The 13,594-nt window shown below is 34.6% G+C and overlaps 1 protein-coding gene across 2 annotated transcripts in view; it reads right to left on the reverse strand.

The window, feature by feature from the left end:
• Window positions 1–9,281: 9,281 nt before the first annotated feature.
• Window positions 9,282–13,594, reverse strand: part of LOC143249601 (uncharacterized) — a 42,431-nt gene continuing 38,118 nt past the window's right edge. For both annotated transcript variants that reach the window (XM_076499735.1, XM_076499734.1), the window contains exons 17-20: window positions 13,474–13,552; window positions 13,184–13,337; window positions 10,812–12,297; window positions 9,282–9,863 (exon numbers count right to left, since the gene is read on the reverse strand). In XM_076499735.1, coding sequence (XP_076355850.1) covers window positions 9,607–9,863; window positions 10,812–12,297; window positions 13,184–13,337; window positions 13,474–13,552 — 1,976 coding nt within the window. In that variant the 3' untranslated portion in view covers window positions 9,282–9,606. The remainder of the gene's footprint in view (window positions 9,864–10,811; window positions 12,298–13,183; window positions 13,338–13,473; window positions 13,553–13,594) is intronic.

A 13,594-nucleotide genomic window follows, 5' to 3' on the forward strand; every position in this document is an offset into this window, starting at 1 on the left:
AATGTGTGAGAACGTATATGTCTCACTGAAACATTCATAGGATTCTTCAAAGTATTTAATGTGTGAGAACGTATATGTCTCACTGAAACATTCATAGGATTCTTCAAAGTATTTAATGTGTGAGAACGTATATGTCTCACTGAAACATTCATAGGATTCTTCAAAGTATTTAATGTGTGAGAACGTATATGTCTCACTGAAACATTCATAGGATTCTTCAAAGTATTTAATGTGTTAGAACGTATATGTCTCACTGAAACATTCATAGGATTCTTCAAAGTATTTAATGTGTAAGAACGTATATGTCTCACTGAAACATTCATAGGGTTCTTCAAAGTATTTAATGTGTGAGAACGTATATGTCTCACTGAAACATTCATTGGATTCTTCAAAGTATTTAATGTGTTAGAACGTATATGTCTCACTGAAACATTCATAGGATTCTTCAAAGTATTTAATGTGTGAGAACGTATATGTCTCACTGAAACATTCATAGGATTCTTCAAAGTATTTAATGTGTGAGAACGTATATGTCTCACTGAAACATTCATAGGATTCTTCAAAGTATTTAATGTGTGAGAACGTATATGTCTCACTGAAACCTTCATAGGATTCTTCAAAGTATTTAATGTGTTAGAACGTATATGTCTCACTGAAACATTCATAGGATTCTTCAAAGTATTTAATGTGTGAGAACGTATATGTCTCACTGAAACATTCATAGGTTTCTTCAAAGTATTTAATGTGTTAGAACGTATATGTCTCACTGAAACATTCATAGGATTCTTCAAAGTATTTAATGTGTGAGAACGTATATGTCTTACTGAAACATTCATAGGATTCTTCAAAGTATTTAATGTGTTAGAACGTATATGTCTCACTGAAACATTCATAGGATTCTTCAAAGTATTTAATGTGTTAGAACGTATATGTCTCACTGAAACATTCATAGGATTCTTCAAAGTATTTAATGTGTTAGAACGTATATGTCTCACTGAAACATTCATCTGAGATTTACTTCTCATACTTTTAAGCAAAATTATACATAGAGAGTTTAAACTAATGCTACGCATTTCTCTATTCTGATAAAATAGATTATGTGTAATATAAAACACATGTAAATTCAAATGGTGACGTCCATGTGTAAAATCTGGGAAACTTCTCTTGTTTCTTCATTTTCACATATAAGATCAAAAAGTCTAAAAATATTTGACTTTTTGGGTTATATGTTAGAGGGAGATTTTTCAAATAAACTTTCCACTAAGTGGATATTAGGAATAGTTTGCTATAGGTTGGCATACAATTTTTGGAAATCACTATAAAACCATACAACGTATCTGGAATAGAGTAAATAATATACAATAATTTGATAAAACATTGCTAACAAATTGGGTTTTACTTCTTCCAGTTGAACCTGACACTAATTAAATGAAAGAATGCTAGAGGCAGCAATCCATCTTAAACAAGATAATATGCACAATATGAATTGTTTTATATACAAAGGACCATTCTCTCAGGAAATGAAATAAATAAATAGATAAATTTAATAGTTATATAGTAGATTATCAAAGTATGTTAGAATGTATCTCTTGCTGTAAAAATTAAGGTACGTTTTGCTTTCAGGTTTATTAATCATGGTTTTTTTCTGTCCCAACATATTTTTATGTCATTTATCATTGTAATGCCACGTTCAGTAGCGAATGTTTAAAATATCTAATGTTTTGCTTTTTATTGAAAAGACGCTTAATTTATATTTAGTGACAAAACTAAGGATAAATCATTTGACTTTACAACAGGACTTTCCTTCTTTATGTAAGCATGTGTAATTCTTGGATCCACCACTGACCCATGATTTAATGTCTGTCAAGCTCGTCTGTAAATCTAGAGTGGATCTTAAGTTTCTTCTGAAATGTAAACAACACTGTCAGTGTCATCTTACAAAATAGTTGAATCTAGCTTCTCTAGTATGTGGTGCAATGTCAGACGCGCCTGAGCAATACTGAAAACGTCAAAAAGATATTTGTTTGACATTTCTGATGTAGAAACTCGTGTTGGTATCTCTAATGAAAAGCAATAACTTCAACATTGATTAATATAACATCTGTTATCATTCATTAAAGAGTCATACTGTTTAACTGGCGTTACGTAGATCAGTTGGGTTTTGTCCTCAGACATGTTTCAACGATCCCAGTAAGATTTAGGACAAAGTTTTGTAACTGCCTTTCTGCCTGGATTAAATTCTATGTTTTCAGGAGTCAGTTGCACACTTTATTTCCAACGTACTGTTAAATAAATTCCTATTTTGCTTCTAGCATAATGTAGTTTTGTGAATCTTCCATGGAAAAGGTAAAGATCACAACTCTATATTACCTCATAGCCACACTCGACTGCTTTTTTACCTCCTTGGTAACCCATGTCCTGATAAATGCTCTCTTGTCATCCAAGCGAATATACATGGTGGTGGTACAGAGAGGGAATTGTCTTGGTTTCCTTGCCATTGGACTCAACTTGTTGACTGTCAAGGACTGAGTGTCTGCTAGTGTGCAACATCATTCACACGTCAACTCAACTCATGCACAGGCGTCTTCCAAGTTTAACGAGGTTTCCTGAGCATGAAGCACTCCTGAATGATCAACTAAAAAATGGGAAACGAATGAGAGGAGAATAAAAGAAGCGGTTCAATGATGGCCTCAAGACAACACTCAAGAGCTCCAACATCGATGTTCACAACTGGGAAACTGTGGCTCACGACCGAACCACCTGTCGATCCCTTATCCATCAGGGAGCAGAATTCTTTGAGTCATCAAGAAGACAACATATTGAAGAGAAGCAGAGGAAACAATGTCAGCTACTACTGAAACCTCTCCTTCCCTCTGAACTGACTTGCTCTTACTGCCAGAAGACCTGTGCAGCAAGGATTGGCTTCAGTAGCCATCTCCGGACCTACGACAGGGAGGGAAAGTTCATTTACCATTACTTCTCAGGGCTAATGTTTTGCTTTTATTGAAACCAAAATAAACATTTGTGGTGGTAATCATGGGATGGCCAACTGGATACTTTCAGTACTTATTCGTTCATGGATATAAAGACATAAAGTCAAAGTACTTGATCTTTTCATCCTCTAGTAATGTTAACTCTACGACCATAGAAACTGTCACATATATCCAGGAGAGGAACCACTGTATGGCCCTTAAGAAAGCTAACTCAATTTGTATATGTGGATTTCATAGAATTAAATTAATGTTTTCAGACTGAAACAACCTTATATCCCTGAGATTCTAGTTTATGATGCATCTCCAAGAAATATTTTCTAACGTACCAGATGGGTTTACTTAGAACAATATTAATTGTGTCAAGATAAAAACATAAACTATACCCGTGAATAAAACTCTCATAAAACTTATATATAGTGTTACGTTCCTTACAAAAGCTATCAAAACTATAATTTAAGATAAACTCATAAAACTTATATATAGTGTTACGTTCCTTACAAAAGCTATCAATACTATAATTTAAGATAAACTCATAAAACTTATATATAGTGTTACGTTCCTTACAAAAGCTATCAAAACTATAATTTAAGATTAAGGGCATGTTGGATATTAACACCTTCAGGCTGTTGTGTGTAGTTTAAGCATTCTATACTTAACCGACAATAGTAGTTAGTTATATTGTATCTGTGGTTAAATACACCTTGTATAGACAGGCGGTAAGAAGCTCATCTTTGAACTGTAGGCAGCACCGACAGAGTATATCAACATCTGATTGACAGTACCTAATGAGATAAATAATGTATGTGTTTAAACAAACTTTACTGAAGATTACTTTTTGCATTTTATTATCATTTACGTACTTCTGTAGGATTATACACCTTTCAGTTTTAAAACATATAACTTTAGATATGAGAACTGTAAGTAGCATAATTATCAAGAGAAGATGAATCTTACTTGTCTTGAAAGTCAGAAATGTGCTCTTCCTCACGGCGCGCGCCCTCCGCTAGTATAGCGGTATGTCTTTGGATTTACAACGCTAAAATCAGGGGTTCGATTCCCCTCGGTGAGCTCAGCAGATAGCCCGATGTGGCTTTGCTATAAGAAAACACACGCACACTCCTCACGGCCCTGTTGGTACCAATATAGAAATTTCTATTTTATGAATTTTGTTATGATGTCTGGTGAATAGAGTCATACCAAGTATAGAGTCTCGACACTTGTGGTTTAATCTCATGTTGAAAGAACTAACCTTTTTCTTACTTGGTTAAACCAAAAGCTTTTGGAAATTATGACAATGACATGGGAATAAAGTTGTAACTGTTGTCACCCTAAATGCAATGGGTTTTGATGGTCATTAGTATTATCTTTTTTACAATTATCAATAATGTAGGGTTTTATCCCTTGATGGATAAAATAATTTAAAATGAAATGACCATCAAATCCTTTATGTTATGAGATATGTAACTGTGTAATTCTCGTGTTCCTCAGAAAATAAAACAAAATTCTTATTGTTTGAAGAATAATAAAAGTTTGAGAAATTAAAGATACTCTTACTGTGATTTACATAATGTAGAAGATAGAATACTTCTCATGTCATGATGGTCTTGTTTGTAGATCATTTGATGGAACAAAATAAAGATCATAAAAATATCTTATTTATCATACTGATATAGTGACAAGTTATTTGTGCTATGCACAAGTTACAAATTACATTGTTAATTTAAAAGATAAAGTTACAAGTGTCATTTTGTACGTGTTATAAAAACCATGAGTGATATTTTGCGTAAAATTTGTCAACTACCGTATTGGCCGGACTATGGGGCGATCTCGAATTTAAGGTAACCCTCATTTTCACAAATCATGAGAAAGACAAAATTGAGTGTCATAATGTCCGTTTGAGGTCCACAAAAATCAATATTATAACTTTGTAACTATAGATGGACTAATTGCAAGAACTAGCATTATCCTTGAGCGAACATCTGGCGTGCATGCGTAGATGGATGGTATCTGGACATCCAGGGATGCGAAAGGCTAGAATGGAGAGAAGGGGCTTGGGTTCGGTCGCGATTATAAGGCGACTATGAACTTTACAACCTACATCGCTTTTTTAATCAGGCCAAATGACACTTGCAGTATTTTCATTATGTGATTATTTAGTAGAAGCTTTGTTGCGATTTTTACCTTTAAAAGCATTTGTGCTCCCCGCTAGTACAGCGATGTGTCTACAGATTTCCAACGCTAAAATCAAGGGTTCCATTCCCCTCGGTGGGCTCTGCAGATAGCCTGATGTGGCTTTGCTCTATGAGAGCACGCAAAAGCATTTGTAATGGTAAAAGATGGTACTTACTTTATACGACTGTAAAAGCTACGAAAGTATTTATAAATTACTCAGATTTTAGTTTTACTATTACGGTTCTGTTAATTATCTTCATGTAACAATAATTTTGTTTACAAATATCTTAACTTTACAGTATGATTTTACTTTCTACTTCAGACGTTCTTATTCAAATTTAATAGCCCTGATTTGTTCACTTATGTTGTGACATTTAGATTTCAATTATTAAGATACAACTTGTTGTTGGTCAAACGTGGTCTAATTGTTTAAGTACCAGACTGTGGGGTTGATATTCTGTGGTTTTCATCTTTTTACCTTAGAAAATAAAGAAAATTACATTATACATTTTGAGGCCATAACTGCATTATAAAAGAGGCAGTCAAATTCAACTATTCAATTTCACAAGGATAGCCCAGTAACTGGCGGTCGGTGGTGTTGACAAGTTGCCTTCCTATTAATCTGTCTTTTCAAATTTAGGAATTGTTAGTGCAGATATTCTTTGTGTAGATGTGACTTTTATTCAGGTTAATGCGTTAAAGATGTATTTATGTATGTAGTACATGTTGTCATAACATCTGGTTTCATCTAAACTTGGCCCAGCATGGTCAGATGGTTAGGACGTTCGACTCGTAATCTAAGGGGCGCGAGGTCGAATCTCCGTCGCACCAAACATGCTCGCCCTTTCAGCGGTTGGGATGTTATAATATGAAGGTCAATTTCACTATTCGTTGATAAAAGAGTAGTTCAAGAGTTGACGGTGGATGGTGATGACTAGCTGTCTTCCTTTTCGTCTTACACTGCTAAATTAGGGACGGCTAACGCAGATAGTCCTAGTGTAGCTTTGCACGAAATTCAAAAATAAACAAAATCGTCTGAACTTACGGTTACTATTCCACTAGTAATGTGTTAGCTAGAGTTTTGGTTTAAAACTTGCTTTGACATTAACATTGGGGGCAGTTGGGAAAGTAACAGAGGAGTGAGTTATATGCAGGTGTTGGACACTGAACCGTCCTTTAATAGAAAATATTAATATATATCTTTATTAAGAAATATAAATCTTTACATCTAGCAGCATGTTCTGGACAAGCAAAGTGTGCCAGACCTTGACCTACACCAATTTTGCTCTTAGGAATTGTTATACACGTTCACGTGCTTGTACGAAGACACGTCTATTTTTCACACCTAGCAGTCACGTTGGGTAATTCATTACGTTTTCTAGCATTCTAGTTATATGTGAGTGTAGAAAAGCTGGAAATCTTGAATTTTTTATTAATGATTTTCACCATAATTTGAATGACGTGTCATCTGAAAACTCATAGTGTAGTTTAAAGGTATAGTGTAGTTCTAAGCAGAACCAATTTTTAGTCAGATTTGTTGTGGTGATCGTTCAGTGATATTGTATTCTTGAAGCCAAACACAGATTAGAAGACCATAAATTTCAAGAGAACCCCCGCTAGTTTAGTGGTATGTCTACGGATTTACAACGCTAAAATCAGGGGGTTCGATTCATCTCGGTGGGCTCAGCAGATAGCCCGATGTGGCTTTGCTATAAGAAAACACACAATTTCAGGAGGAATTTCAATTTCGTCTTTTATTTCATGATCGAGTAAAACGTACTTACACATGATTTAACAAATTTTATAAACCACCTATTTTGCAGTTTTAATAGCTTACTTGATAGGTTAAAGTGTATTTTAAAATAACATAATATTATATAAATATGGCACATGTAAATCACGATTTGTCGGCTGTTTAGTAGCACAAACTGTCGTGTAAATTATCAAATAGCTAAAGTTCAAATGTCTGATTATTAAGAAAACGTATTTCAGTGTTTGTTTGCTTGTTTTTGAATTTTGCACGAACCTACTCAAGGGTTATCTGCACTAGCCGTCCCTAACTTAGCAGTGTAAGATTAGAGGGAAGGCAGCTAATCATTACCACCCACCGCCAACTCTTGAGCTATTCTTTTACCAACGAATAGTGGGATTAACCGTAACATTATAACGCCCCCACGACTGTAAGGGCGAGCATGTTTGGTGCGACGAAGATTCGAACCCGTAGCCCTCAGATTACGAGCCGAACGCCTCAACCCACCTGGCCATGCCGGGCCTCATTTCAGTGAGTTTTGTTCATTAAGAAAAGCGACATCTACTTTTCTAAAGCAGCTGAAGTTTATTAAACCTAATTTTTGTGTCCATATAGTATTATGATTCGTACTAGCGTTAAATAAATGTTATCGTAGCTAACATTCACAGTGTAAAAGTTCTGAAATAATTGGCATCAGTACTAGGCTTATTTCAGCTGGAAATTATATTGTAATTTTTATCATAAATGTGAATTCTTATCTTCAATACGGAACTGCATCAAGTGCACATTTTAAGTAGGTAAAAATCCTTAAAAATCAGATGTAATAGAAATGATGAAAATCATTTTAACTACTAAAGCTTGCTTCAAGACATGTTTTATTAGGTGTTAAAGGTATGTTCTTGGATAAAAGTAACACAATGCTATTAAGACACTGTAGCAGTCTCTCTGTAGCTTCGGAATGGGGTGATCCATTTGTTGTGCTTGTCACATATTAACACGGATCAATCTCTCTTTGGTACTTTTACACTTTCTTACAGAAGATAGCACTGGATAATTCTTTAGACTTGTACTAGCGTATTTCTGGTAAAATTGATGTGCATAGAGTTGTTAATTATTTAAGACTAGTCAAATTCTTTAATTATTTTTATCATGCATAGAACTTTACAAAATTAAAAGTACGGTTTTCTTTTGTTTTGTGCACATATGTGATTTAATTTTATTTGTATTTCTTTAGTGTATTGAATAAAAAACATGTTTTTCTTTAATCTGCAGACTTGTGGCTAAGAACATTTTGTTCACTTTAGTCAAGTCAAAATTTCGATGAACTTTGCAGACCCTCTACTTAGAGTGGATACTGTTCTTACCCGTAAGAAATTAGTTTACCTAAGAATACCACAACAGAAAATCACAAAATATGTATTTTTTTACGCTTTTAATAAGCTACTGATGTCAGAAATTGATTTAGATATAGGTTTTCTCAATAAATAACGGCTTTTGCAATACTGTTGCTTTATATTACTTTTATTACCATGATGTATAATTTAACCGCATTTATTTAACTCTCAGTGTACGAAAATGAATCTCTTTCTAGTTTTTCGTAATTTACTTTTTAAAGAGAGCTTTATGCCTGTTGATACCTCAGATTAGATTTACTTTAATCTTGTACAGAGAACTAAAAATAATACCTGATGTAAAATGCTGAAAATCATTTTAAAATTACGGATGACTTTAGTTCTCAGTGATTTTGTTTTCACGTGCAGTACGAGCACAATCCATGTGTTGCTTTTTTTATGAGTGTAACGGTACGTTAGAGTTTAAAAGTTTTGAACTAAGGAATAAGCTGTTACTATTTGTAACTATTAATGTGCTACTTTTCTGTATGTTTTCTTAATCATATGAATGACACCCTAAGCATACACTGACCTAAACGGTCAGGTCATTGACCTTAATTATTCTGGTATAGCTCTCCCCTCCATAATTCTGAACTAGAGAACAGAAGGAAGGCAATCGATTGGAAGTACACGCCACCTGAAGCAGCTACTCCTAGTCAATTAACAGGATATATTATTATTTCTTAAACGCACCCACAACTGAAAATACAACGTGTATTTGATTATATCACATTTTAAAACCTAGGCTCCAGTCGGATACACCAATCGTTAGACTACACCCCTGTCGGATACACCAATCGTCAGACTACACCTCTGTCGGATACACCAACTATTAGACTACATCTCAGTCGGATACTCAGGCAAAAAATGTATTATAATTACTTCATTTAAAATTATGAATAAAAATATTTCAAGCTTTTGTTAAATATTGTTATATCATTAACACAATAAAAAGGTACTTCACAGGTTTAAACATATATTCATTTATTTCTAAAGCTGTTCCAAACCATTTGTAAACATTATGTTTAGAGAGTCCAATAATTATAAAATCCGACACCAATACAGATATACAAAACCTTTAGCCCAAATATGTATGATAATTGGAAATATTTTACAAACAAGCTGGGAATTTTTCAGTTTGAATGATTTACACGAAGCAGAGGATGCTTCCAAAGAACACAATACCAAATGGCGAGTTAGAAATGAAGATAGATAGCCACTTTTTCTGCACTGACTTTCAATATCCAGCGAACGTAGCCTTAAATCACATTTTAGTATGTTATTTATTGTATGTTATTTATCAAGGCGAGGCATCATATCCTTCATATATACTACGGAACATTACGTCAGCGCTTCCATGAACAACCTGTGGAGGACTTGTGGTGTTTGGTACAGGAAAAGGAAGTTGATCGTCCATTTGCCGCTTCCGTTTGTTCTTCCTACGCCAGCGGTAATAGAAGTAACCTCCAAAAAGTAGGCCTATGTGTAAGAGCGACAACGTGACAGCAGTAGCTATGATTGTGGACTGAGAGGTGCAAACCATGTTTGATTCCTTTTCTGCCAAGCGTGATAAAATACAAAATAAATAAGACTCAGTTAATATCTATATACACATTAAAATAAAATTAATCTTAATTTAAAAACTTGTTTTTGTTATATTTTTTAACATCTCGTTCAATATATTTAACGTTTGCTATAACGCTCTTGAGGAGAACGTGCTACAATAGTTTTCTTCCTAAGGTATTTCTGATAATACAATATACTCCTTAAGTACAGATAGACATTTAACAGTTTTTAGCCACGACATTGCAGCTCATAGAATGGCTCCGATTTTTTATTTTCAGGTAGAAATTCTTAATTTATAGCTCCATCTCTTGACCGATTCGACAACTAATTACAGCCGTGACTCTCGAGGATTCCCTCTTTTTTTTTTTGGCTCCATGAGCACTAGAATAGTTAACACGAGAGAAAAAATTTGCTTTCTTGATTTCTGCTATTTTTTTTATCTTATGTTGCACTATACATGACAGATTTTGTGGGATAAGTTATCGATAATACGTCATTATAAGAACACAATTACTGCAGTAAATTTTGCCGGTTCAGTGTTTTTCTTTATAACCTTATATGTTAACCAAAAATAATTTTAAACTAAAATCCATTACTTTAATTATCACACATTCCTACATACATTTATCGATTCCAGAGATAATTTTGCAGCTGGAAGGCTTTCCGCACAGGAAAGTGTTTAAATAACGTTTTTGGCAATTTTTAGAATGCTTAAAACCTTAGATATAACAAGTAGTTATGATAAACTGATATACCTGCACGTTCTGATGTTATGAAATACAGTGTAGCCTTATTTAATGTCATTTGTGAGAGTTGTTATTTAGTATCACCAAACCCCACGGGTATTTATATTTTTAATTACTTTTATAATATTTTTTATTCATATAAATTATACTTTGCCTCCCACTAATATAGTGTATTTTTTCTCATATTACTAACCGAATGGTTCAGCGTAACGTGTGTGGCTCCATGGTTCTTGAGGCTCTGGATCTTCTCCTACCATTATGGCCAGAGAAAGAGGAACTTCCTGAGGAACTGGCTTTTGTGTCGTTGCCACTATATCTTTAGTTGGAGATCCATTTTGAAATTGTGGACTATCTCTTTGAAGTCCTTGACCAACTCCAAACTGGTCAACATCATTCCAATTCGCAGACATATCATTACTGTTAGGGTAAGGATGATTTTTTCCATAAGGATAGTCGTTCCACTTGCTGTTATCTCGGTACTCACTGTGGATTTCTTGATCAGGTCGAGGATCTTGTTGTCTTTCTAGCTTGTGATCTTGGAGTTCTCCTGCATTGATCCCATACGGTGAAATATGTGGTCGACTATTTGAAAACTCACGTTGAATGTAATCCGAATGCCTATCGTTATCTTGTGGGACACTCTCTTGTCCGTATTGGTGTCCATGGGCATTGTGGTTTGTTGATTCACTGTGAGGATAATCGGGGTGGTTATTATCATTATAGTACAGATGATCTTGTACATGTTGTTGTCCAGCGGTATTATCATATGTTGATTTACTTTGAGAATAACTTGGCTGATTACCACCTTTGTTAGACAGACTATCTTCTCTGTATTCTCGCCCATAGGAACTATCATAAGCTGATGCACTTTGAGAATAGCTTGAAGGACTACCTTGTCCATATTGTTGCCCATAGGCACTATCATATGCCGACTCACTATGAGAATAGCCCGAATGATTATCACCCTTTTTCGACAAATTAGCTTGTCCGTGTTGTTGCCTATACATATTATCATATGCTGACTGCGTTTGAGAGTAACTGAACCGATTATCACCTTTATTCGACAGACTGCTTTGTTCATATTGTTGCCTGTAAGCACTATCATATGTTGGCTCATTTTGAGAATAGCCTGAACGATTATCATCCTTGTTCGACAGATTCTGATACGTTGATTCGTTTTGAGATAAATCTGAACGTATACCATTCTTGTTCGACCGACTATCCTGCTCATAGGTATTATTATATGTTGACTGACCTTGAGGATATATTGAACGATTATAATGGCTGTTCAATGTGCTATCATTTTGGGGATAGTCCGAAGGTGTTTCGTATTTCATGATTGTATAGTTCACGTGATTTTTGTTTGATAATAAAGATGGGGGGTTTAGAGTTGACGGGTTTGTAGCGTGAAGAATCAGTCTGGAAGACATTGTTGTTGTCTCGTTTCCGTTTAAGAAGTCACGTGGTTCCAGTTTCTGTTCTGTAGTCTCGATCACAGCACTCTGTGGGACCATCACAGGATATTCATTTGGTCGAAACTCAGGATGAGGCACGTGACTACTAACATCCGAAGAATCAACTGCAGATCCATTAGATGATGCAGATTCGGTCTCAAGCATGGGGTCCATTGCATCACGTTTTCGTCTACCGTACGATTGAACGTTGTTAGCACAGCGCACCTGAGGATAAAATGTTAAACATATATCTATGAATTAAAATCAACCTAAAGTCACACTAAAACTACAACTTTAATCTTTGCAAACAGGATTAATAATGATAAAGACACTTATAGAATATTTCGTGTTGAACTAACTTAGTTGTTTTTTTTTCTTAGCGCAAAGATACGTAATGGGCTATCTGCACTCTATACACCATGGAGAGCCGAGCCAACTAAAACTTAATAAAATACAATTATAGATTTTAAATCGTAATAAATAATCTCAAGTATGAGAAACAGGCAAACTAGAAAAAAAAATCCTATGGCCAATCTGTTCTAAATCATCATCCGGGTACCCTCGCTCCATTACATTACCATAAAAAGACGATATGAAATTAGGTACAACACATGTACGAGAAAAGATATCTGCTTAGTCGCAGTAACAAGTAAAACACATAAGAAAAGATGACCCGTTTTTAAAATCTTATAATTTGCTGTTCTACATAAAGCGATTTTCGCAATTCTGTTTAATTTGGCTTTTTTTAAGATCAAATATTATAATTCATTTATTGTGTTACGTTTACGGGATGTTAGCGTATCGTAGATGTTTTTATAACTTCATGGCTAGATTGTTGTTATGATATCAAAGAATGAATATTTTATATCTATTGTTGTATTTCAGCTCATATTCTATTCACATTATTTATAAAGAATGAAAATAATAATATTTTATAAAATAAGTACTTAATAATGCCTTATGATGATCTCAGTATCAATAAATTAAATCAAATATAAGCAAATCAAGGTAAGTAGAAACATTAGCCTACAAGATCACATCGGTCTTTACAGGTGCTTTATTATAACGTTAAGAATAGCTGAATATCAAGTTAAGTAAAGATACGACTCACAGGGTCACATCGGTCCTGACAGAAACGTATCTGGACTTCGAAGTTGACTCGTCCAGTGGACGGAAATCGGAAGGCCTTAAAGTTTCCGATGAGTGACTTCTGGTCTCTCATATTCAGCTGCAGGGCCGGGAAGATTGTGGGGTCAGTTGGACAGCTATAGGATGATAAGGTTCTTAGTCCTTTTTAAACTGCACATTATGTAAAACGATGACTGTGTATTAGGGATGATGGGCTCAACTACTAAAACAGAAAGGTATTCACACTTACCCATTACTGTTATTCACACTTACCCATTACTGTCAAGAAGAAACAATGATTCTCCATTAGAACTCCGAGCGTAAAGATTTCGAGCAAATATCGCAAAAGCAGCTAATATAAAGAGAAAAAAAATCCGCGAAATTACTTTTCAAT

Source organism: Tachypleus tridentatus, chromosome 4 (genome assembly GCF_004210375.1).
Source record: "Tachypleus tridentatus isolate NWPU-2018 chromosome 4, ASM421037v1, whole genome shotgun sequence".
Taxonomy (NCBI): domain Eukaryota; kingdom Metazoa; phylum Arthropoda; class Merostomata; order Xiphosura; family Limulidae; genus Tachypleus; species Tachypleus tridentatus.